Here is a 25518-nt window from a genome sequence, read left to right as displayed (position 1 = left end):
TCTATCCAACATCATTCTAACATTCATTAATTTTGCAGTATTTCTGTAAATAGTCTTTAAATTTCTTCCAATCTTCTTCCACCGCCTCTTCTCCCTGGTCCCGGATTCTGCCAGTCATTTCTGCCAGTCCCATATAGTCCATCATCTTCATTTGCATTAAAGTCCTTACTTTCTGTCTCTCCCATATTCTCTCGCCCAAGCACCTTGCAGGACGATTTCATCATCATCCACGAGCCCCAATACGACAGCGTCCTGGAGTCGGTCTTCAAGACGGAACTCTTGAGTCTGCTCTATAAGCGCTACGAGGAGAGGACCCAGAAGCAGCTGCCAGTCAAGTTCAGCAACCAGTGAGTAGCCGCGCTGCTCCCTTGAGAATATTAGTTGATAATAATAATAATTTTGGGACACGGGTGGCACTGTGGGTTAAACCACAGAGCCTAGGGCTTGCCGATCAGAAGGTCGGCGGTTCGAATCCCCGTGACGGGGTGAGCTCCCATTGCTCAGTCCCTGGTCCTGCCAACCTAGCAGTTTGAAAGCACGTCAAAGTGCAAGTAGATAAATAGGTACCACTCTGGTGGGAAGGTAAACGGTGTTTCCGTGCACTGCTCTGGTTCGCCAGAAGCGGCTTAGTCATGGTGGCCACATGACCCAGAAGCTGTACACCAGCTCCCTCGGCCAGTAAAGCGAGATGAGCACTGCAAACCCAGAGTCGGTCACGACTGGACCTAATGGTCAGGGGTCCCTTTACCTTTACCTTAATAATAATAATAATAATAATAATAATAATAATAAATTTTACTTATATCCCGCCCTCCGCAGCCGAAGCTGGGCTCAGAGCGGCTAACAACAATAAAAGTAACACAGCATTATAAAATCAATTCATTCTAAAATAAATTCAGAATCAAATTGATGGTAACCATTGGACTCAAGTTCTATGAGGATTACTAAAGGAGGGGGTCAGACTGTGCCTTGGCCAAAGGCCTGGTGGAACAGCTCCGTCTTGCGGGCCCTGCGGAAAGATGACAAGTCCCGCAGGGCCCTGGTCTCTTGGGACAGAGCATTCCACCAGATCGGGGCCAGTACCGAAAAGGCCCTGGCTCTGGTCGAGGCCAGCCTAACCTCCCTGTGGCCCAGGATCTCCAAGATGTTTTTGTTTGAAGACCGTGAGGTCCTCCGTGGGACATACCAGGAGAGGCGGTCCCGTAGGTACGAGGGTCCTGGGCCGTATAGGGCTTGAAAGGTTAAAACCAGCACCTTAAACCTGATCCTGTACTCCACCGGGAGCCAGTGCAGCTGGTATAGCACCGGGTGAATGTGATCCCACGGCGAGGACCCCGTAAGAAGTCTCGCCACGGCATTCTGCACCCGCTGGAGTTTCTAGGTCAGTCTCAAGGGCAGCCCACGTAGAGTGAGTTACAATAATCCAGTCTGGAGGTGACTGTCACGTGGATCACAGTGGACATGAGCAGGGCAAGAAAGGTAAGGAGCCAACTGCTTAGCTTGGCAGAGATGAAAAAATGCCGCCTTTGTTATAGCTGCAATCTGCTCCTCCATGGAAAGGGAGGTGTCAAAGATTAAACCCAAACTGATGGTCCTGTGGGTTTGGACAAGGTGGGGCCACGTCGCCCGAGTCCCTGCTTCCAGTGGGGAGCCTCCGGAATGAAGGCACGAAGGTGAGAGAGAGCCCTCTCCTGTGGGTTTTGCTTATGGGGCTCTAAGATAGACTGTGCCTGGATGTGGAGGCTTCTGTGGAACTATGACAACCCACCAATGAACACCCGCAACCGCTTTTTGGGGTGATGCAGAAAGGTGGGGGTGTGTGCCTACCTTTAACTCCTTGGAGGGAGGGAGGTTGGATTAAAATACAAATATTCTATTTGATCCAGGAGAGGGATTGTTCGAAATAAGCCCTGCAAATGGAATATGGGCTATTGTTGCAACCATGACTGATTGTATTCTTAGCCTGTGGTCTATGGTGATCCTAAGCACAACTTCACCCCGAGAAGTAAATTCCATTGCAGTCAGACTTTCATATAAAATGATTAAGGAACAACAGGCTGTAAGTCAGTTCCGTTAATGTTTTATTCAATACAGTGGTACCTCGGGTTAAGTACTTAATTCGTTCTGGAGGTCTGTTCTTAACCTGAAACTGTTCTTAATCTGAAGCACCACTTTAGCTAATGGGGCCTCCTGCTGCTGCCGCCGCGCTGCCGGAGCCCGATTTCTGTTCTCATCCTGAAGCAAAGTTCTTAACCCGAGGTACTATTTCTGGGTTAGCAGAGTCTGTAACCTGATGCGTATGTAACCCGAGGTACCACTGTATTTGTATTATTGAAATTGTAGCTTTTGATGGTATATTGTAAACCACTTCAAGGATGTTGGTTTTTTTAAAAAATAAATGCAGTATGTGTGTGTGTGTATGTATATGTATATGTATGTGCATGTGTGTGTACACACACACACACACACACACACACACACACACACACACACACTGTATTTTCCATGTATAAGACTAGGGGTTTTTTTACCAAAAAATTAGGTTTAGAATTAGGGCTCGTCTTATACATGGGTAGCGCTGAGGGGTGTAGTCTTAATTTGGAGTCCCCCAAAATAGGGGATGCCTTATACATGGGGGTGTCTTATACAGTGGTACCTCGGGTTACAGACGCCTCAGGTTACAGACTCCGCTAACCCAGAAATAGTACCTCAGGTTAAGAACTTTGCTTCAGGATGAGAACAGAAATCGTGCAGCGGCAGCGGGAGGCCCCATTAGCTAAAGTGGTACCTCAGGTTAAGAACGGACCTCCAGAATGAATTAAGTACTTAATTACTGAATTAAGTAATTCAGGGTGACGCGTGCGGTTCATGCAAAACCACCCCCCATGATATCCTCACAACAACCCTGTGAGATAGGTTAGGAAAAAATATAGCGAGTGGTCCGAGGTCACCCAGTGACTGCTGTCTTTTAATATATATCATTTTCTCATCTCTCCCTCTCTCCCTCTATTTTTCTCTCCGCTGCCCCAGGCTGGAGTTCAAGGTAAAGAAAGACGGGTGGGGTCCCTGGGGGGCCGCCGGATCCCGCCAGATCCAGTTCCAGATCTGCCAGGGGGACTTGACTCTCCTGCGCAACAACGGCAAAGTGCTGGTGGTCAGCATCGGGCCTGGCTTGCCCCGCAACGCCCGTGAGTCTGGGGACATTTTACAGGAGGGGGGGGGGTGACGGTTATTGTTCCCAAGAGGAGAGGACCTGTGGAGGGGAGGGAATAGCCATAGACCCTGATCAAGATATTGCTTAATGGATCTAAGTCAACAAGACAGTTCTTTAATTATTTTATGTCCTTTAAATTTCCCCCGAGAACCCCAAAATACATTCTGGAAGTCTGCATTCCCTTACACCCCTCCCCACACACTATAGCAGCGTGCCTTTGCAAAACACGCTCCAATTAAGTGACCCACCAGAAACCTTTGGAACTGGTATTTCAAATTCGTGATTTCAACCCTGTATCTCCCATTTTGCGTTGACGATATCGGGATGTAATGACTGCCGGCTCGAGGTCTTTGGGGGTGTGGATTGCCCTCCGCCAGTGCTGGATTTACGTGTAAGCTAAACAACTATAGCTCAGGGCCCCACTCTCTTGGGGGCCCCCCAAAAATTAAAGGGAAAACTGGGTATACATTTCCAATATAAGATAAATAAAGATAAATAAAACCTACATACAGCAACAGTGTTTTGTGTTGCATATGGACCTATTAGGTCCATAAATTACCATATAGCATATATTCAACACAGAAAACAGTGACAGTTTGTTGTTGACAAAGGACATATAAAGGGCCCCATTACCTTCAGTAGCTGAGGGCCTCGTGAAACCTAAATCCGGCCCTGACCTCCTGCGAGCTTTTGAGTCGGACGTCGCTGAGGGCACCTTTAAGGGCTGCTGCCCCATGCTGGGTGGGTTCCCAGGGGATCGGGGCCCCCTCCCCTCAGAGAGCTGACGGTGGGACCCCCTGATTTCAGGACCTACCCGGAAAGACACCAGGAAAAGTCGGAGCCTGGGCAGGGGAACTTCGCCTGGCTGGAATGCCCCCAACACAACAGGTAAAAAATGTTTTCCTTCCAGGGGGGGTCTTGTCTAAGATGGGGGTGTAGAGGCAAGACTGGAGGAATTCAATTCCCCCACACGCACATGGGCATCCAAGAACATGCGAAGCTATCGGCGATAGGGGGTTGGGCTGGATGACCTTTTAAGATCCCATTCTCTATCCTTGCACAAGGTTCATCCTGCCCTGTATTGTCTCCTCTTCCAGGGATCAGGCCAGGTGGGGAGGGGGATTCTCCCAGAGTCCCACTTGTGGCCTCTTCCCAGCCTTGGCGTGCTGGATGTCCTGGGGTCGAATTCAGACAATTCCAGATTTTTCAAAGGCCAGGTTAGGAGAGTGGCCTGGATCCAGGAAAGGTTTGTCTCTTCCTGACAGGTCAAGTTAGGACAGCCCAGGTGAACCTGGCGCTCTCTCCAGATTGGATTAAACGACGGCTTCCATCACCGTCTCTGACCATTGGTCCTGCTGGCTGCCGAGAGCCCCACCAGCATCTGAAGGGCAGCTGTTTGGGGAAGGCTGTGTTACATTTCTGAGCACAATTCAAAGTGTGGGTGCTGACCTTGAAAGCCCTGAACGGCCTCGGTTCAGTATGCCTGAAGGAGCGTCTCCACCCCCATCGTTCTGCCCGGACACTGAGGTCCAGCACCGAGGGCCTTCTGGCGGTTCCCTCACTGCGAGAAGCCAAGTTACAGGGAACTAGGCAGAGGGCCTTCTCGGTGGTGGCGCCTGCCCTGTGGAACGCCCTCCCACCAGATGTCAAAGAGAAAAATAACTACCAAACTTTTAGAAGACATCTGAAGGCAGCCCTGTTTAGGGAAGCTTTTAATGTTTAATAGATCATTGTATTTTAATGTTTTGTTGGAACCTGCCCAGAGTGGCTGAGGAAACCCAGCCAGATGGGCGGGGTATGTATGTATGTGTGTGTGTGTGTGTGTGTGTGTGTGTGTGTGTGTGTATATATATATATATATATATATATATATATATATATATATATATATAAAATAATAATAATAATAATTATTATTATTATTATTATTATTATTATTATTATTATTATTATTACAGGGGATGCTTTGGCTTTTTGCTCTGAGGATATTCCAGAGCAGATACTCAAGAATTCAGGAAGACGGGGAACAAACTCAACTCCTAACACCCAAAATATTTGGGGTGGAGGGGGGGGGGTTGGTTAAAAAGGAACAACCCAGCTAGATGGGCGAGGTATAAATAATACAATAATCATAATAATTATTAATGTGCTCAGGAACTGTGAAAAAGAATCTACCCAAGCTGCTGGGAACTTTGATCTGTTTTTAGTAGCTGTAATTTTCTGTATGTTTTAAAGCATCGTTGTACATCATTGTTGACTTTATTGTTTTGCGAACCGCTTTGATGCTTGTTTACAATCAAGCGGTGCGTGGATTTTATGAAATAACCAGCCAGCCAAACGGCGATCCACGTTCCCCTCGCAAAGGGTCGGGCGTTGACTCTCTCTTATTTATCCCCCCCCAGGGTCAAAGTGGGGCAACCGTGGGTGTGGCAATGCGGGGACCAGGCCCCCCTTCCAGCAGCGCCTTTCGATGACCAGGCAGGTCAGCATGGAGCAGCCCAGTTTGCCCCGCCAGGGGGCCAGCCCCAGAGCCAAAGTCCTGCCGACTAAGCTGAACCTGGATTTCATGAACGTCCCGGACCAAGGCGTGGCTGGGTGAGCGAGCCGAGTAGACAGTCGTTGGACGTCGCACCTTCCTGATGCTAGACTGAGACTTTGCTTCTCTCTCTCTCGCACTCTGGATTACAGAACTAAATCTTGCCTTCCTTCTCTGATTTTCCTGCTCATTGCCTGCAACTCCTTTGAGCTTTGCCCAAACCATTTGACTGACAGTTTTAAGGTGACCAGTAGGCTGCAAAAAAACAACACCATCCCAAACCCAGAAAAACATATTGCCTTACAACTCAGGTCTTTGGCAAGCTCAGCAGTTTGCCACTTTGCCGTGTATCTCAGGTCTTTTCTGTGTTTCCTTACTCTCTGGGCCATGAAAGGAGCCAGCTTGTGGGGACACGGGTGGCGCTGTGGGTTAAACCACAGAGCCTAGGACTTGCTGATCAGAAGGTCAGGAGTTCGAATCCCCGCGACGGAGTGAGCTCCCTTTGCTCGGTCCCTGCTCCTGCCAACCTAGCAGTTTGAAAGCACACCAAAAAGTGCAAGTAGATAAATAGGTACCACTCCGGCGGGAAGTTAAATGGCGTTTCCGCGCTGTCAGGGGCTCGGGAGCAGGAGCACAGGGGAGAGAGGAAATGGAGAGCGAAGGGGAAGAATCCGAGGGCAGCGTAGGGGAGTATGACAGTGACCCGAGAGATTCCATGAGCTTCTCCAGCGAATCAGAAGATTCCCAGAAGGGGGCGCCGATGGTCAGGGCAAGGGGGGTCCCAGGGGGGACGCACCAGAAACAAGGAGCCAGCGGGGAACCCCAAAGCAGCAGCGGGGGATCAGGACCAGTTTCCCCACCAGAGCGTAGTGGGGGGGAAGAGTCACATGTGTCAGGACCAGCGTCTCCTCCAGCGGGGAGAGAAGATGAGTCAGGGCTGACCACGCCTCCATCGGAGAGTGGGGGAACGGAGGGGAGGTCAGTTGCAGCTAGCCTCCCCGAAGGGGGAAGCAGTGACAGCAGCAGTGAAATGGTCAGGAGGAAAGTTGCTGGCTGGGCGCGCGCGCCAAGTTCAAATGTACAGGCGCGGGGGACAGCAGGAGACCCGGATTGGGAACCAGCTCCTAAAGCCCGCCGGAGGGAGGGGGAAGGCTCAGGGGATTCAGCGTCAGAAGAGTCTAGAAAGGGCGAGACCCCGACGGACAGGCGGAACCAGAGGCGGAAAGAACAGAGGAAGAGGTGGAGCAAGGCTAGAGTCTTAAACTGGTGTCTGGGGGGAGGAGATTCAGACGGAGCATCAGCGATCTAGAGTTTGAGACGTAGAGCTGCACGCTGCGGCTCTGGAAGTGAAACTGAACTTCAATAAAGACTTTCGTACTTAACAACGAAGCAGCGTTGGTCCTTTGTGAGCTGGGACCTCGGGCAGCTCTGACACACGCGCTGCTCTGGTTCGCCAGAAGCGGCTTATTCATGCTGGCCACATGACCCGGAAGCTGTATGCCGGCTCCCTCGGCCAATAAAGTGAGATGAGCGCCGCAACCCCAGAGTCGGCCACGACTGGACCTGATGCTCAGGGGTCCCTTTACCTTTGAACTTGCATATTTTGTTGTTTTAAGGATTCTCGTTTAGGCCAGGAAACCTGCAGCTGTCCCATAATGGTCACTCACAGTTGGCCATGCTCGCTGATGGGTCTGAAGGGGGTTGGACTGCCAGGGGGGCTGATCCAGACTGCCAGGCTGCTCTTAGGTCCTTGTGGAACCTCCAGGTCCAAAGGAAGTCTATCGAGATTCCAAAGGGCATTTGGCCACTGTGAGGACAGGATGGTGGCCTGATCCGGAAGACTCTTCTTAAGTTCTCAGGAGTTGTCGTTCAGACCCGTCTGGAGGGCCAAAGGCTCTCCCCACACCCCACCAGCTTTGGAGACGGCCTTCCTTTCTGGCTGAGGTTGGGATGTGGCAGATCATTTCAGCAGAATTAGGTGGGAAAGGAGAGCTTCCGTTTGCTGCAATCCTGACGCTGACCTCTCTTTTCTCCAGCCTCCAGAGGCGCCTGTCCAAGGAAGCGAAGCCCATCCCAGGAGGAGGCCGGGCCAAGCCCAAGCCCAAGCCGAAACCTCAGCCATGCCTCCCCCAGTGCAGGGCCCTTTACGCCTACGACGCCCAAGACACAGACGAGCTCAGCTTCAATGCCAACGAGTTCATTGAAATAATCAAGGAAGGTAAGCTTTCAGGGGTCTTTTCTTGGCGAGGTGCGTGTGTTGAATGGACCCCGTTTCCCTGCCCAACCTTGAGTTCAGCGGCTGTTGTCCAAGATAGCTACTGGAGCCTCCAGGTTCAGGGGCAGTCTAGCTCAGAGTCACATCCAAAACGAGATGGCAGATGAGACGGACCCACTTCGGCCTGCTCTAGCGAAACCACTCCTGTATTTTTTAAATAAGGTCTACCCATTTTTCTTAGGCATCTGGAGGGCACATTAGCCAGCTCTGGCTTATTCGTTTATTTCAACAATTTGTATACCACTTAACTGCCGGGGGTTGGAATAGATGACTCTTTGGGTCCCTTCCAGCTCTACATTTCTACGAATTACAGTGGTACCCCGGGTTATATACGCTTCAGGTTACATACGCTTCAGGTTACAGACTCCGCTAACCCAGAAATAGCGCCTCGGGTTAAGAACTTTCCTTCAGGATGAGAACAGAAATCGCGCAGCGGTGGCACAGCAGCAGAGGGAGGCCCCATTAGCTAAATTGGTGTTTCAGGTTAAGAACAGTTTCAGGTTAAGAACGGACCTCTGGAACGAAATAAGTACTTAACCTGAGGTACCACTGAACAGGTGTTGTACAATAAACTTAATAAATAAGAGAGAAAATCAGAAATGACTTTAAATGCCTGCTGGAAATTTTTGAAAGGCGGCTTTTCAAGACAGTGGGGGCAGTCTAATCTCAGACAGAAGATCCACAAAATGTGGCTTCCGCAGTAATGAATGCCTGGTGCCTGGCTGTATTTATCAATTGTAGGTGATGACTGATTACAGTTTCCATCATCCCTGCCCCTGTGTTAAGTGGTGGTGATGGGAGCTATGGCCCCAAAACATCTGGAGCTCCCCACGTTCGTTATCCCTGACATAAGCTCTCGGAGGCAGGTGGAACCTCTGTGTGCCAGGGCAGTCTAGCTGAGTACCAAGTGCAGCAAGTGGCAGGTGGGAGTGCAAATGTTCTGCTTCTGGTGTCCTCTTATCCGCTGGCCCCTTCTGGAAAATTTGGGAGCTGTATGGGACTGACTTCTGGTCTGATCCAGCAGAGCTCTTCCGATATCTGAGCTCCTGACTCTTATTCCGCCTGTTTGCAGACCCTTCCGGCTGGTGGCAGGGCCGCATCCGTGGCAAAGAAGGTTTGTTCCCGGGGAACTACGTGGAGAAAATCTGAAGCAAGCAGACAACTCTCAGCATTCTCTTCCTAGACTGCCCCCCTCCACCAGCTGCCGTGGACTTTGCAGGCTAGAGAAGGAACTTTGGCCAGCAAAAAGAGCTGCTTCGTGGCTTGGGAGACACCTGCCTTTCTCTGTTCCATTGCACAAGGACAAGGGGTGTGTGTGTTTATTTTATATATATAAATGGCTGCCTTTGAAAGCCATGACAATGCCAGCATGGCTGAACTTTGAAATCAAGAACAGGGTGGGAAAGCGCAGGTCTCCCTTTTTACCCCTCCAGTGGAAGGCGTTTTGTCCGTGAAAACGGGCAGGTTTTTGTTTTTAAGCTTCCAAGCAAGAAAGCCTGTTGTTGCAGGGGGAGCGGTTTGCATTCTGCATATGCACCATGACCGTACGGGAGTCACAGGAGCTCCCTGCAGAATACTGCCGAGGCCAAGCAAGCACTGGCATTTAAGCAGGAGTGGGACCACAGAACCTGCGTGTGAAATAAATTATGTGCATCGGGAACCCTTTTCTGTAAATGGGTTTTATTTGATGAAAATGTGGGTCGCTGAATCCTGCCGAATTTCTCAGCAAAGGCCCTGCCCTACACCCCTGCAGTGCAGTCCCCACACATTTCCCAAACGGTGGGAGGGTAAGTGTGTGGAATGGGGGGGGGCATTTCATTGCTTCTACTTTGGGAACCAGAGCAGGTAATCTGGGATTACAAATTCCAAGAAGCTTTGGAGGATAAATTGCGAAAGCTTCTTGGAAAGACACGTTGCCAAAGGGCTCCTGCACCTTTTAACAGCTGAGAAAGGAATTTTCAGCAGGCGTGGCGTGAAGCAGGGACTGCACAGGCTGGAATTACCTGTTCTAAAAGTGCAGGAATGCCGTCGTGTTTTTGTTCCCATCGGGCTACCTTCAAAGGATCTTAGAATTGGGAGTTCCAAGGTCTGGAATAGCTTTGTGGTTGCAGGTTGCAGTGGTCAAAGTTGTAGAGAAAGGAAGTCTATGAGTTACATTTATTCGTTAATCTACATTAATTTTTGCTCTCTTTGGCCAAAATGGCTCCCGGGGCAGCTTATGTATGATCCATAAAAGCAAGGCAGCTATGAGAGGGTGTCTTCCTGGGACTTCTGTTTTCAGAGGCTGCGTGTGGAGAATCCTGGTGTTTGTGTAGTTGCCCTCCTGCCCTGCTGATGGGCACATGACGGGGGTTTCTCTAGCCACTGTGGCAAACAGGGAAGTGCACTTGATGGAGGTTTGATCTGATCCAGAAGGACTCCTTAAGTGGAAAAAGGGGGGGGTGCATACTGGGAGCAAATGCCATCACTGGGACCATCATTGGGTCACCCCAAATTCACCATCAGATCACATAGCATGTCCATGGCTACGGACTGCACCAAAAAAATCAAGCACCCATTGTTGCCTGGGGCCGCAATGGCGCAAAAACGTGGTTACAAAGCACGGATCCACATGGATTCTCAGGATTTTTGCACTGGGCTACCCCAAACTCACCGTCAAACCACATGTCTGTGGCCACAGCATGAATCACAAAAATCAGACATCCACTGTTTCGTTCAGAATATTTTTTTTCTTGTTTCCCTCCTCTAAAAACTAGGTGCGTCTTATGGAGCGAAAAATACAGTAATCACAGACAGGACAAAATCATGGACTGGAGGGAGCAATGGGGTCCCTCTTGAGAGATTTTACCCACTAAGACGTCTCTTGGCTCTGTTTTTCCCTTGTTGGAAAATAAAGCCATTAGTTTGAGGGAGCCTTAAATAATAAAATACTTCCCAGCCCAGACAGGAGGACACATTCAGAGGTGACAGGCCCACAAACGGCATCGCATGTTGGAAGCCCTCCGCAAAGCGCGCTTGGGTGCCACAAGGACGTTCTCAGTGAGCCAGGTTTAGCTCCAAATTACACGTTTCCTTTTTGAGACTTCCTTCCACATCAGGACGGGGTTTATTACTCAGCCGAAGCCACAAAAGATGAGCTGGGTTAGTTCACAGAGGGAAGCAGGTGGTGAGAAGGTATCGTTTTTCAGTCCTGGCCCGTTCGCAGCCGCCCTGGGATGGCGAAGGAGTGTATTGCCTCTGAACCGCCACTTCCAGATTTGCAAATTTTATTGCTTGCAAATTTTTGCTGAGACGCGGGGACTTTAAAGAAAGCTCTTTTGCAAAACTGTAGCTGGCACCACAGCCTCATGGAAAGCAGTGACAGGATATTTCTTTCTTGCCCCCACTCCCTCTGTGGAAGGAAGGAGCAAAGGTAAAATCAAAGCACCAGGGATTAATTTCAATTAAGACCAGGTCTGGAGAGGGGTTAAACCACTAGAAGTTTTTAATTGCATTATCAGTACAGTGAAAGGAGTTAACCTGAGAGACTTTTTCAGTGACCAATTTTTTTTTAATGTAGCATAATATTCAGTTCACAGTCGTGACCCCCCCTAAACCTCCCATGACCCTCCGTAATTTTTCACCTGCTAGAAAACAAATATACAGAATTCAGAGTCTTCTTTTTTTGTTTTTTGTTTTTTAAAAAGCCCACAAGATATACCTAAAGGCACTGAAGTGCGTGCAAGGTAAGAAAAGAAAGGGGGGGGGGTAAGTTTGGAAGTCAATCTTCAATAATTACAAAGCAATCGATTCTCTTCCGTAGCCCCTAAAACGGTAAGAAAGTTCTATGAAACATCATTTACACTTCCAGCTATTATTGTTTTTAAAAAAATCTTTTTTCTTTAAATTAAAAGGGGGTGGGGTGGAAGATGAGTTAAGTAGGTGTTTAACAGAGACAAGAAGTTGCCTAAAATAAATGAGCACATTTTACTTAGGAGGAGGAGGAGTGGGACAGGGGGAGAACCATCAGGGGCTTCTGGTAAACAGTTAGGAAGCTGAGTTCATCATACAAGATTCATGGAAACTAAACAGTACTGATCTTCTTCCTCCTCCTCACCCTCAATTCTGCTCTTGTGAAAAAGCTCATTTCCAAAAAGCATCCCCACATAATGGTAGAGTGGATATGATTATTTTTTTAAAGACATTATGAGGACTGCAATCACATAGCTGATGTTACAGAAGTTCTGTAGGAGAAAAAATGTGCATTTATTGTCTGGCTCCCTCTCCAGCCCTTATGTTCGATCTTCACTGCATTTCCCAAGCTGGACTTGAGGAGGAGACAAATAAGACAGAACAGAATCCCACGTCCCTGCTAGGGTGGAAATCCCACCTCTCAAATCTGCACCCAGCAGGATTGTGCAAAGTACCACTGAATATCTGGGGCTTTGAGCGTACAGCTGTTGCACCACAGACAACCCACACCCTCTTACTCACTTCGCTAACCGCTCAGCCTCTCTTGCTTGGCATGTTTACTAGGAAGTAGGATCCCACTGGGTACAGGAGGACTGACTTACATGCAGATTCAGGAGTGGGGTTGAGACCCATTGTGGAAGGTTGCCAAAACCAGTTCTGGTGCTAAGGGAGAAAAAGGCATTAAAAGCAGATGGTGGCAGAGAGGGCGAGGGGAGCATTTGAACTCGGATCCGTATGTCACAACAGCAGAATGCTCTGCTCATCCTGCCCACAGAATCTACAACTCCACTGCCAAAGGAGGAGGAGGAGATGGGGAGAACCAGATGGAGCCCAGTTCTATGAAGAGCCATCTTTCCTTCTTAAGCAAGTGTGAACACAGTAATAAAAAGCATCCCTTTCTCTGGCCTACGCTCTTGCCTGTGATGCGTTACGGTTGGGATTAAAAAAAGTTAATAAAGATCGGAAACATAACTTTCAGCCACCCCACCCTCCTTCTTCTCTGGCCCAGAGATGGGAAGCTGGTGGCCCTCCAGATATTTAGCTATGCAGCTTACTGTCTGAATAGCCCTATGGCCAGAAGGCGACAGAGGCCTAAGGCAGGCAGATGTTGGGAACTACAACTCCCATCAGCCCCCAGCCACCTGGAGGGCACAAGGTTGGCAACGGTTGTTTTAGAGTAGTGTTTCCCCAAGTGTGGTACCTGCCCCCCAACGGGGGTATGTGAAAGGGTTTCTAAGGGTACAGAGATTTTTTTTCTTTTACTTTAGCACAGGCTTTTTTTTTAAGCTGCAAAAAAAAAAACCAATTCAAAGATTAAAAACATTCTTATTAAAACTACACCCAAATTATCTTCACCCGAGAAGGGGCAAGCCAGGAAAACTAAACTCTCAGGAGGGGAGTGAAATTGTTTTAAGTTTGCGAAACAGTGACTTAGACGGGCCACAGTCAACTCTTCTTCCCTGCTCTAACCATTTGACAAAACTGAAAAGGGCCTCCATCTTTTCTATCTCTCCAAAACGAATTTAACGGATGTGCAAACTAATATTTTCAGAAACAGGACATTACAACACTCATTACCTTTTTCGTTTTTCTTTTTAGTTAAAAAAAAAGTGTATGTTAACAGATTTGTTTAAAGGACACACGCTGGGTTAATAAGGATTAGTGACAAGTCAAAGACAAATAAAGAAAATCCAAGTTACTAAAATAATCACTTGTGCACATTATTTTTTTTAAAAAAAAGAGATCTAAGAGACCCCCTTCCATGGTTTCCTTTTAGACAAAGCACAAAAGTACCCCCTCACAAACCTTTACACATGATCTGATTGTGGGAGGGGTTTTTTTAAAAGCACAGAACTGCCGCTTCCCAAACCTTTATTGAAATATGCAGCTGGAGGCTCAACGTTTGTTAGAATAAAGAGGCAGCAATTATATGCTGTTTTCTTGGTCACAAAACCTTGGAATGATCATCTACAGAAGGGACTTCAAGTTCTGGAGGCAGTGGGTTTTTTTGAGGTGGAGGGTGAGGGCAGAGACTCAAGATCATGATTAATTGCTAAATCAGCATGATATAGACAAACACTCCCTTTGGCAATGAAGTTTGTCAATACATGATTAACGCAGCTGATCCAACCGCCAGGGGAGGCTGGCATACCATTAAGTGTCAACAGAGAGGATGGAGAGGTGTGTTATATATTTGCACAAAGGTTTGATTTGTTTGTTTTAAACACGGGTCATTGACCTTAATCAAGAGACTGTCCATCGTAAAATTCTCTCCTGAGAGATCCCCACTGAAATTGGACAGGAGCGATGGAAGAGCACAGGCCCAAAATGTCCCGGCGGATTGAGAACAGGGTCAAGCGATGCCTTCCTAACCCTTTTGCAATTAAGGGCAGAAATGGGGCACCAGCATTTTATGCGAGGGGTGGGGGGGGAGGGGGCAAGCATTTGAATCCCCCAGCTGTAGCTGAAAAAGTTACAGCCGTGTCCGTATCCCTCCACCTGGGTTGCCAATCAGACATGTATCTGGTCACTACAACTGCCTTTTCGTTTTCTGTTAAGGGTAGAGGCAATATTAACCACCCCCCTCTGCCTCCCGTCCACACCTCCTCAGCAATGGATTTTCCTGGCCACCAAATATTAGGAAGTTATCGCTGTGGATACACACACCCATTTTGAACCTTCTGGAGGTCCCCACCGCCACCCTTAAGCTGACACACAAACACACAGAGCCTCATCTGCCTCCTAGCCCTGGTTTCATTCTCCGTTCAACCCTTGGGAAAAGCTGGAAGACGTGGCACGTAGTTTGGCAGGTAGGTCTGGGATGCAGAGGGCAAAGACTGCTGACCGAGTGCCCATTGTAACAGCGATGGAGAAGCCTCTATCCTCCCCAAACGCTGCTGGCCTCCCAACTCCCAGCAGCCAACATGCCCAGTGCTCAGGGCTGACAGTGGGAGTTGCAAGACTGGCACCCCAGATAAACCCCAATCCCTGGTCTGGATTCTCATCCACACAGCACACACTGTGAGCCAAACACCAATAACGCTGGGGGTTATGTGTGTTTGGTTTGCTTTTTAAAACTCTGCCCCTTGGAATGGCTTGGAAAGGGTAGCGCTAACGTACGAAAAAAGGAGTCAGTATTACGATCAGCAGCGAAGGAGGGCGGAGGGGAATGGCGTGCTTCGGAGAGGCGGAAGAATCGACCCATGATTCCGACTGAGAAGGGCGAGGGAAGAACAGAGGCACTAACCTGTAGCTAATTGCGACTTCCCGTCCTGCAGCTGCGAACATGATTTAAAAAATAAAAACGACGACAAAACAGGAAAGGTGAAGCTGAAACGAATCCCTCTTTTCGAGGAGGGAAGAGAAGAACTAAAACCCAGGAAGCTTTTGGAAATCCTGGAGGGGAGAAAAGAGGGTGGTGGAAAGAGCGGGAGGGGGCAAAATCAGAGGGGAGGGAGGGAGGGAGGCGGTGGCAGCACCGAGGGGGCAACGCAACGGGGTCATGCACTGGGATGGGTTAGTGCCCCTGTGCCCCTGGGCAGGGAGGAGGAATTGGAAAGGAAGAAGAGGAGCATCGCGAGGCTTCGCCTGCCTTTTCCAGTGACCAGCAAGCAAAGCCGACGGGAAGTTCTTCCAGCAAGGGCAAGGCTGGCACCCCTGCGTACAGCAGCTTCATTCCACTGGGGCTCGAGGTCCTATTCCTCAGCACCACCAGATGTAATGCTTCTTCCTTGCCTTCTGCCCCATGGTATAACCCCAAACTAAAGGAGTTTTTAAAAAAACAGTAACAAGACACCCCACAACCGAGGTTCCAAGCCAACAGCAGAGACAGCTGCTTATAAATAAGGCTCCTTGCCGCCCCCCTTTCACAATCACAGCTTATTAAGAAGTGAGGCATTGGGGGGGGGGTTCACCACTGCTCCCACCCAGACCTCGGGGCGCTGATCAACCTCCGACCGCTGTCCCTGGGTGGCAGAGGGGCAAGGCAGAGCCTCCCGTGCACACACTCCTGCCCCCCCCAACTAGTTCTCTGCCCCCACGTTCTGCCGGGCTTTGATGAAGGCCATTCCGTGGGTGCGGAAGTGAGTCTTGAGGTTGAGCTGGGTGTCGAAGCCCTTGCCGCAGACGGTGCAGGAGAGCTTCCCCTCTTCGGCTGGCGGGGAGCCTTCCTCGGCGTCGCCCCCCCGGGGGCTGGAGCCCCCCGCATCGCCCGACCCCCGCTTCTTCTTGTGGGTGATGAAGCGGTGGCGGTTGAGGGAGACCTGAGAGGTGAAGCAGAGCCCGCACTCGCGACACTGGTGGGCGCTCTCCCCTGTCCTGTGCTGGGGGATGTGCTCCTGGAAGTCGGCCGCCGAACACGCCACGTAGCCGCACTTGCGGCAGTGGAACTTCCGGTCGCCCCTGGGGGTCTTCGAAGGTGGGGTGGTGCTGTCCGGCTCCTCGCTGCACGAGTCCCCTTCGTCGGAGAGCTTCCGCTTCCGGCCAGACGCCTGGGGGGGGGGGAAGTCTTTATTTATATATATACAGTGGTACCTCGGATTACATACGCTTCAGGTTACAGACTCCGCTAACCCAGAAATAGTACCTCGGGTTAAGAACTTTGCTTCAGGATGAGAACAGAAATCGCGCAGTGGTGGCATGGCAGCAGTGGGAGGCCCCATTAGCTAAAGTGGTGCTTCAGGTTAAGAACAGTTTCAGGTTAAGAACGGACCTCCGGAACGAATTAAGTACTTAACGCGAGATACTACTGTATACTGTATTTTTCGCTCCATAAGACACGCTTTTTTCTTCCTAAAAAGTAAGGGGAAATGTCTGTGCGTCTTATGGAGTGAATGCGTGGTCCCTGGAACCGAATTGCCCAGGGGCAAAAAGCAGATCATGCTTTTTTTTTTTTTTTTTTGAAAGAGGGAAGTGGGTGTTGAAACAAAGCCCCTGATTGTTTGCCGATCAGGGAGAGAAATAAGGGACGCTAGAGATAAAGGAGGCTGCGGGGGGGGGGGGGGTAAAGACAGCAAACTTGCAAAGGGGGGAAACAGGAAGACTAAAGCAATAAGGAGAGAACTTAGAAGAAAAGGAGGAGCAAAAAACTGCTCCAGCTAAGGAAAAGACACTAAGGCAAACAAGAGGGAAGGGAGTGTTGAAAGGAAACAGCTGATCGATGGGATCAGAAGAGAGATAAGTGACGCTAGTGGAGGCTGCCTGGGAGGGAGGGAAGTAAAAGCCCATGGATCCTTAGGATTTTTGCATTGGGTCATCCGAAATTCACCATCAGATCACATGTCTGTGGCCACAGCATGAACCACAAAAATCACACATCCACTGCTTCGTTCAGAATATCTTTTTTCTTGTTTTCTTCCTCTAAAAACTAGGTGCGTCTTCTGGTCAGGTGCGTCTTATGGAGCGAAAAATATGGGGTGTGTTTGTGTGTGTGTGTGTATATATACACACACACAGAGATAGATAGATAGATAGATAGATAGATAGATAGATAGATAGATAGATGATAGATAGATGATAGATAGATAGACAGACAGACAGACAGACAGACAGACAGACAGACAGACAGATAGATAGGCTTGGTGTCTAGCATGCCGTAGGGCTGATCCTGCTAGCCATGCAAGCAAGAATAACACTATGAGCATCTTTGCGGATAAAAACCAAGAGGCAGCGGAATGGTTCTAGTCCTCAGGGCTGAGCAAAGGGGGGGGGGTAGACCTGGGGAGGTGTGTGACAAAAATTCTGGACGCAGAGAGGAACTGAACCCTACTGGGCAATACAATCCTGACCAGGTACAACAGCAGGGATCATAGAGTTTGTAAATTAAGAGTTAACTCTGTTGTCAGAATGGCAGCCCATGGTCCGTGTAGCTCAGCACTGCCTGCAGTGAGCGGCAGAGGCTCTCCAGATTTTCAGACAGGGAGTGCCCCCTGCATGCCAGGCAAGGGCTCAGTCACGGAAGAATCCACCCTCCCTCAAAAGAAAAGCAAGATTCTAGTCCTCATGCAGGGAAATAGCAACATGGGGAGTGGTTTTGCATCGAGTCTGACATTTGCCACCCCCTGTACCTGCGAGTTCCTGGCACCCATGCGGGTGATCAGCACCTCTTGGCTGCGGGTCTCGTCGGTCACCTTGATGCCATGACGCACCTCGATGTGTTTCTCAAGGATGAGGCGGCTGCTGAAAGTCCGCTTGCCTTCCGTGCAATACCTGGGGTAGGAGGAGGAAAGGGGGAGCAGTGAGAAGCCAGTAGAGATGGTGTCCCGGCCTGGAAAGGGAAGGGAGGTGGGTTTATATCATTTTATTCTGTGAAGCACCCTGAGCCCCTCGGGCATAGGATGCTATATAAATTCAATAAATAAAAATAAAAATAACAGACAGAAGGCTGTTCTGGACAGTGGTGGCTGCATTACAAAGCGCTTCAGAAGTAGGCTGGGAAGAGAAGTGCAAAGCTCAGAGTGCAGATGAGGAGCTTCTGTTCCCCTTACAAGATCTAGATCTGTAAGTTCATTGGGGCAGGGCCTGGCACTCTCAGCATCATCTCTCACCCCACTGCTGCCCACTGTGTGTTCTGTACTTTTCGTCAGGACTTCTGTGACAAACATAGCTGAGGGCATTTCACAATTCTGCACAAGTTATGGGATTCACCTCGGGGTGCTGAGAAGTCTCGAATTGCTTCCAAAACAAGTTTATTGTCTTCAGGACGTAGTGGGAATATCTCCAGAGGCCTCCACTCCACCCCTTCCCTGTGCCATCAACCCTTGACAAAAATTACCTTGAAATCATCTAAAATCTTACCACCAGGGCAGCTGAATCAATGCCACAGAAGCAAACATAAACACATACTGCCTGATTTTACAGCAGAGGGCGCAACACACCCACAGGAAAGATGGAGTGCGTGGACGTGGACACACACACACACACACACACTATGTGCTGCCTGACTCGCCAACCAGCCCAGAGGCCAGGAGGATGGGCTCCTTCCATACCGGCAGGGGTAGACACGTTTGATGCCCTCGTGGTTCACACGGACGTGTCTCCGGAGGCTGGGGTAGGAGCAGAAGGATCTCTCGCACAGGTGGCAGGGGAACTTCTTTACGCACTGTGGGGTGGGGGTGGGGGGCAGGGGACCACAGAGAAGAGAAGCCACAGAAAGAAACTCAGGTCAAAATAAGTGCAAACGTCACCGCCAGCACCTCTGCCCCAAAGCCCAACCCCTCAAGTCCTCTAAACCCAGCATCCGCAGGGGCAATCTTTTTTGCTGCAATTCTCCCCTCTGCTTCCATCCCACTCCCTGTAAGCTCTTGGAGGGGCAGAGACCTGCCTCGTACCTGATTCAGTACAATGTAAAGGGAAAGAGGAGAGTTGTGGTCCTTTTGAGGTATCCCCCAGCCCCGGGCCAAATTCTGTGCGACTGCCATAAAACTTAGGGAACAGGCTGTACTACCAAAATGATTAAGGTTTTAAATGACAATTTTAGGTTATATTTTAGTGATCAAGATTTAATATATATTTTTAACTGCCGCTATATCTGAATTGTCTGTTATATCCAACTGCATTTCAATGTATTCCTGTTGTGTTTTATGATTTTCCTGATATTATAAGTGAGCTGGAACTGGTCTGTGACCGTAATAATAAAATTCTATCCCCAAGCCCCTTCATATTCCTCCTGTGTCTTTTGAGTTTTAGATTGTAAGCCTCCTCGGGGCAGAGACCTGTTCCTCTGTTCTTAGCAGAGCACACAGAGGGGCATGACATTATAGGAACAAATGAGTTTCCTCCGCCATGAAGTTCTGTCCTTTATGCCTCGCAGGTGCCACTCAAGGTACTTCTCCCTGGGCCTTTTAAACCCAGAGATGCTGGTGACTGTTCCCCCCCCCTTGCCATCATCCCCTTGCCTCCCGCAGCTCCTCCCTCACCTTCCCGTGGATCTTCTTCATGTGCAGAACATACTCGTCCCTCTCCGGGAACCAGGAGTGGCAGATCCCGCAGGTGCAGCCGTTGCTCCGGGAGCGCCCTCCGCTCTCTGACTTGCGCTGGAAGCGGCCCCGCTTGCTCTTCCGCAGCTCCGGGGAGCTGGGCGGCTCCTCGTCTTCCGAAGAGGACGACGATGACTCCGAGAGCTTGGAGACGGGCGGTGGGGGCTCCTCTTCGGCCGGCTCCTGCTTGGGGGTGAGCGGGGCAGCGACTGGCTTCTTGGCGGGGTCCTCTTTGGGTTTCTGGGGCTGGTGGGTGCTCTGGCGCCGGGAGGGAAGGAGAGGCAAAAGGTTCAGAGAAGGGAAACAAAAACCACCGAGGGGATGGAGCGGATTCCCCTATGAAGAACAGGGGCAGCTTCTGAGGACTTTTCAGTTTGGAGTCAAGGCGAGTTAAGGGGCGAAAGGATAAGAGATTTATAAAATGATGTATGGCATAGAGAAAGGCTTTCCTCCCTCTCTCCTAACACTAGACCTCAGGAACGTCCAGTGAAGCTGAATGTTGGAAGATTCAGGATAGTCAAAAGAAAATAATTCTTCACAGAGCACATAGTTAAAGTCAGGAGGCCGTGATGGCCACTAACGATACGATACAATAAACTTTATTGTCATTGTCCCATACAGAACAACGAAATTGAAAAATCTACATAAGACATTCAAAACTCAACAAACTTGCTATCCCAACTATCCCAACCTGGTTAGCCACTAAAACTCTGATACTCCATTTTTAAATACAATATACTCCCATACAGACTCCTTACAATGCATTTAAAACCAAAATCGCATTTGGATAGAAACTGTTTCTCAGGCGGCTAGTCCTAGTCTTTATAACCCTGTACCTTCTTCCAGAAGGCAGAAGCTGAAAGAGATCATTTCTGGGTTGCGTACTATCCTGCGCTATCTCTGCAGCTTTCTTATGGCACCTGGAAGCATAGATGTGATCCAAGGTGGGCAGAGTGCACCCAATTATTCTCTCCGCAGTCTTTACAACATGGATGGCTTCAAAAGAGGATTAGGCAAATTCATGGAGGAGAAGGGTATCAATGGTTACTAATCATGCTGACTGTTCTCTGCCCCCACGGTTAGAGACAGAAATCTCACTTGCTGTAAACTACAGGAGAGGGGAGGGGGCTCTTGTGGTTGAATCCTGTTTGTGTGCTCCCCGCAGGCATCTAGTTGGCTACTGTGAGAACGGGTTGCTGGACTAGACAAGCCACTGGCCTGATCCAGCAGGCTCTTCTTACAGTCTTAAGAGAAGGTGGCTGGACTGGTCAGCACCATTTCCCAGCTTCACTTCATGGCTGGGCAGCAGGCGAGTGGAGGGGCTCTTTGCATGCAAGGCAGACGCCCCGCCAGCTGCACCCCTTCCCCAAAGTTAAGTCTCTCTTCTGAGATCTGAGCAGCTCTTGCTCACTCTTCCAACCTTATCTTTGTAAACAAGAGGACCAGTCATTTCCTTCTCTCTCTTTTTAATGAAAGCTGCAGTGCTTGGGAGCCAGGATTTTGCAGCCAGCGGCCGTGGGGATTAGAAGGAATGAAAGCTATGGTTCTCAGGAACCTGAAAACAGTATCATATTCCTTTTCTGTGCTGTTGCTGTGGTATACTGCAACACACATGCAGTTCCTGCCTAGAGTGCTATTCCCCAGAGCAGAGGTCGGCAAAAAACTTGGGATGGTCCACTGTCCCCCAGACCTTGTGGCGGGCCAGAGAAGCGGTGGGGGGGGGCTGGAAGAAGAGGTGAGGGGGGCAAGTTCTCCTCCTCTCCACCTCCAGTCGCGCTTACCTTCCCTGGGGCTGCCACCGCTGCCACCACCACCGCTGTTGCTTCTCGTGGGTAGGCAGAGCGAGCTCATCCGCTCCGCTCTGTGGCCTACAGGAGTACCAGGGTGGTAGTGGCAGAGGGAAGATGAGCGGTGCGAAAGGGCCAGCTCCAGAGAGGGGCTGCTTAAATGGTGCTCAGCCAGCTCCCTTCCTCCTCTAGGCAGGGAGAAGCCAGGAGGAAGGAGGGAGGAGGCGCTGCTGCGGGTGTGTGTGTGTGTGTGTGTGAAATGGAATGGCACAGGGGGGAAAAGGGGCAGCCCGAATGACCAGAATCCCCACGCCGATCCACTGACAGTCTGTGGGCCAGATCCTGAAGGCAATTGGGCCTGATCCGGCCCGTGGACCTTAGTTTGCCGACCTCTGTCCTAGAGGGATGAAATCATTTCCTTCTCCCTGTTGGATTGATGGCTCATGCTACCCATTCCCAAAGTAAGTGAAAGAGGCAACAGCTCCCTCAACTGAAAACATCAAAGGTGGAACTAGACTAGGTGTGGGGGAAAAGGAAGTGAGAAATTACCCATTTCCCCTGACCCCGCCAACTCTTCTCCCTTCTACCCCACAAGGCCACTCACCTTCAGGTGCTCCAGCATCGTACGCTTCTGGGCGAAAAGAAGAGGGCAGTCGGGGCACTTGAAGACGCTGACCCTCTGGTTGAGCAGGTGCTGGTCGAAGTGGGAGGAGAGCAAGGGCTTGTGGGTAAAGACCGTGTCGCACATGGCACACTTGAAGATCATCCTGGAGAGGATGAAAGGGACAGGAGGGCTCTCAGGAAGGAACTGACCTGCTCTGCGGCACCAACGTCTAGGCAACACGATGACCATATACATACGTAATAGACAATCTTTATAGAATTCCTTCAAATCATAAAAAGTTCAAAATGAAATCTTTAGTCTCAAAGTCTCTGAAAAACTTTAAATGAAGCGAGGTACCAAACTTTTATGAAGCATTCTATATCCACCCAGAACGCTGATGACGAATTCTACGAAACAGTAGTCAATCTCCGGTATTACTGTTCAGTGTTGGACATCACTGTTGAATACACAAAGCTTCACAGCTTGTCTTCCACTGTACAAAGTCTGGTACCTTGCTTCATTTAAAGATTTTCAGAGACTTTGAGACTAAAGATTTCATTTTGAACTTTTTATGATTTGAAGGAATTCTATAAAGATTGTCTATTACGTATGTATATGGTCATCGTGTTGCCTAGACGTTGTTGACGTTCTCTTTGCAACACAGGGGTTTGTTTGGATACTTATTGCTGCTCTGCAGCACAGCAGGAATCAGCCGGGGTGCAAGACAAAATAAGAACCCAGGAGGCACCTGCTGGGTCAGGCCAGTGACCCATCTAGTCCTGCATCCCATTCTCACAGCGGCTGAGCAGATGCCTCTTTTGGGAAACCCACAGGCAGGATTCAAGAGCCCTCTTCCCTCCTGCAGCTTCCAGCAACCAGGATTGAGAAGCATCGCTGCCTCAAACTGGGGAGGCAAACGGGTAGCCTCTTCTCTGTGAATTTGGCTAATCCTGTGGGAGGGAGTTCCGTCGTTTTAACTATGCGCTGAAATGAAGCAGTGCTTCCTTTTATCTGTCCTGAATTGGGGTGTGGGACAAGGTGAGGTTCCGGCTGGATGCAAGGCCGGGTTCCGGCTGTGCTCTGAGGAAACGCAGAGCTCTGAAGTCGTTCCAGCAATGGAGAAACTGAAACCGACAAGCTCTTTTATAGGAGTAGCATCAGGCGCAGCCAGATTGTTAGGGCCACCCGTGCTTCAATATGCTCGTTTGCTCAAAAGGGCCTGGGCTTCTCTAGGAGCCTCCCACTCCAGCAGAGGGAAGGAGGCTCAGGGCTTGCACACAAGATGGCAAGGCCACACGTTTGGCCCAGGGCGCCACTGTCCCCACCAACTCACTGTCTCTGGATCTGCGTGCCCTTCCTGTTCAGGTTAAGAGTCTTTGCCTCTGTCACCTGATGAAGAAGGGTCTGGATCCTGGTCCCAAACAGGTTGGAGGGGCTGGGGAACGCTTGTTCCTGTGGCTCAGAAGGCCAAGAAGAAGCCCTGCTTCCACTATGGGAGAGTGGGAGAGTTTCCTTTTTTGTTTAAACTATTTACTTTGTGCTTTCATCCTGTATTTTTACACTGAGAACTGCCCTGAGATCTTCAGATGAAAGGAGGTATATAAATTTAATTAATAACAACAACAACAACAATAATAATAATGAAACAGACATGGTGTCTCTGCCCTGCCTCTATGGTTGTTTGGTTGTAAGTCACTTTGGGTTGCCTTGGGCAAGATAACGCGACTAACAAATTTAATAAATTAAATTAAATTAAATTAAATTAAATTAAATTAATGCTTCTGAACACCAACTGCTGCTGTGCTTGGGTCCTGCTTCTGGGCTTCCAATTAGGGCATCTGGTTGGCCACGCTGAGGACACGATGCTGGACTAGATGGGCCCCTTTCTGGCCTGATCCAGCAGGGGTCTTTTTACATCTTCTTGTGAAGATGATGGGGGTTAAAAGTCCATCATCTGGAGGCCCAAAGGCTCCCTCCCCATGATCAAGCCCTCCTTCCGCTCTAGTCATTTGACAGACACACAGGGTTGTGGCCAACTATGTCCCACTCACAGTAGTCGTGCCCATTAATTTCAGTGGGTCAGCTCTGAGTAGCGCTAGCACTGGACACAACCCACCCACCCACACACACACACACGCCGTCTCACTTGGACTGCTGGTTGCTGAAGCCTGGGTGCTGGGTGTAAATATGGGCATGAGCGCTGGGTGCTGACTTGAACGCCATGGGGCAGATGGGGCACTTGTGGAAAACCTCGCAGTGAGACGTCTGGATGTGGGACTTGATGGAATTCACTCCGCCAAAGACGACTGAGCAGCTTGGGCACCTGAGAACGAGAACTGGGAAGTCTTACTGATCAATACACCTAGCTGCCCATCACTAAAACAGTCCCTGGGCAGCTTACCGAAACAAAACATTGATCAAAACTGCAACACATGATAATTAAAATCAACAATAAAGGCGTAAAAGGTTGCAGCCCATGCTCAGAGAAGACCCACTGAAATGAATAAATCTAAGACATTGTTATTTATGCGTGCCAAATTATATCCATTTTGATTAAACATTACGGTTAACGTATTACTACTTTTGGGCTGTTACTATGTTTGGAACAGCTTTGGGTACCAAATCTGTAGAAAACGTAGTCTATAAATAGAATAGTAATTAACAACCTCCATTAACGACAATGGGTCTGCTCTGCATTGGAAAGACCCCAAAGGAAAATCTTACTAGCAATAAGAGGGGGCAGCCTGGTTTCAAGACACACACAGACACACACACACACACACACACACACACACACACACACACACAGAGTGACGGAAAAGGTATTCATTTTTTGCTGACAAGACCACACAGAAAGGGGCCCCTGAGCCTCTCTGGGGAGGCTGACTGAGAAGGACCTCTCCTTGGGAGTTCCCTGCCTTCCTTACTTGGTGGAAATGACCAGAGGACGTTTTGGAGGGGGGGAAGCAGGGCCATTCCATTTGACAGTAAAGGTTGGCATCCCAAGTTAAGGACTGGCTGGAAAAGCCATCCAAACAGTATCAAAGGTTCTCACAACCTTCTCCAGGCTCTTGCGGCAGGAAAAAGTTCTTAAGAAAACAACCACTTCCAAGGCCTTAAACTGGGAAATATGGTGTGGTGGCAGCTGAGCCCCACTTCCTGAGTTCTACCTGGA

General features: G+C 49.5%; 2 protein-coding genes across 4 annotated transcripts in view; one reads left to right on the top strand and one right to left on the bottom strand.

The window, feature by feature from the left end:
• The window catches only part of LOC310751644 (unconventional myosin-Ie-like), a 51481-nt gene extending 41796 nt beyond the window's left edge, over positions 1–9685 (top strand). For both annotated transcript variants that reach the window (XM_083591032.1, XM_083591033.1), the window contains exons 23-28: positions 201–347; positions 3031–3188; positions 4022–4102; positions 5617–5809; positions 7787–7968; positions 9098–9685. In XM_083591032.1, coding sequence (XP_083447158.1) covers positions 201–347; positions 3031–3188; positions 4022–4102; positions 5617–5809; positions 7787–7968; positions 9098–9174 — 838 coding nt within the window. In that variant the 3' untranslated portion in view covers positions 9175–9685. The remainder of the gene's footprint in view (positions 1–200; positions 348–3030; positions 3189–4021; positions 4103–5616; positions 5810–7786; positions 7969–9097) is intronic.
• Positions 9686–11491: 1806 nt separating this feature from the next.
• The window catches only part of ZNF687 (zinc finger protein 687), a 36041-nt gene continuing 22014 nt past the window's right edge, over positions 11492–25518 (bottom strand). For both annotated transcript variants that reach the window (XM_083590961.1, XM_083590962.1), the window contains exons 4-9: positions 24490–24666; positions 22344–22506; positions 19893–20210; positions 18963–19075; positions 18042–18183; positions 11492–16466 (exon numbers count right to left, since the gene is read on the bottom strand). In XM_083590961.1, coding sequence (XP_083447087.1) covers positions 15999–16466; positions 18042–18183; positions 18963–19075; positions 19893–20210; positions 22344–22506; positions 24490–24666 — 1381 coding nt within the window. In that variant the 3' untranslated portion in view covers positions 11492–15998. The remainder of the gene's footprint in view (positions 16467–18041; positions 18184–18962; positions 19076–19892; positions 20211–22343; positions 22507–24489; positions 24667–25518) is intronic.

The sequence above is a fragment of the Podarcis filfolensis genome (genome assembly GCF_964270895.1).
Source record: "Podarcis filfolensis genome assembly, chromosome: 16".
Lineage (NCBI taxonomy): Eukaryota > Metazoa > Chordata > Lepidosauria > Squamata > Lacertidae > Podarcis > Podarcis filfolensis.
The sequence above is the reverse complement of the archived record's forward strand: the minus strand, read 5'-3'. Positions and strand labels throughout refer to the sequence as shown.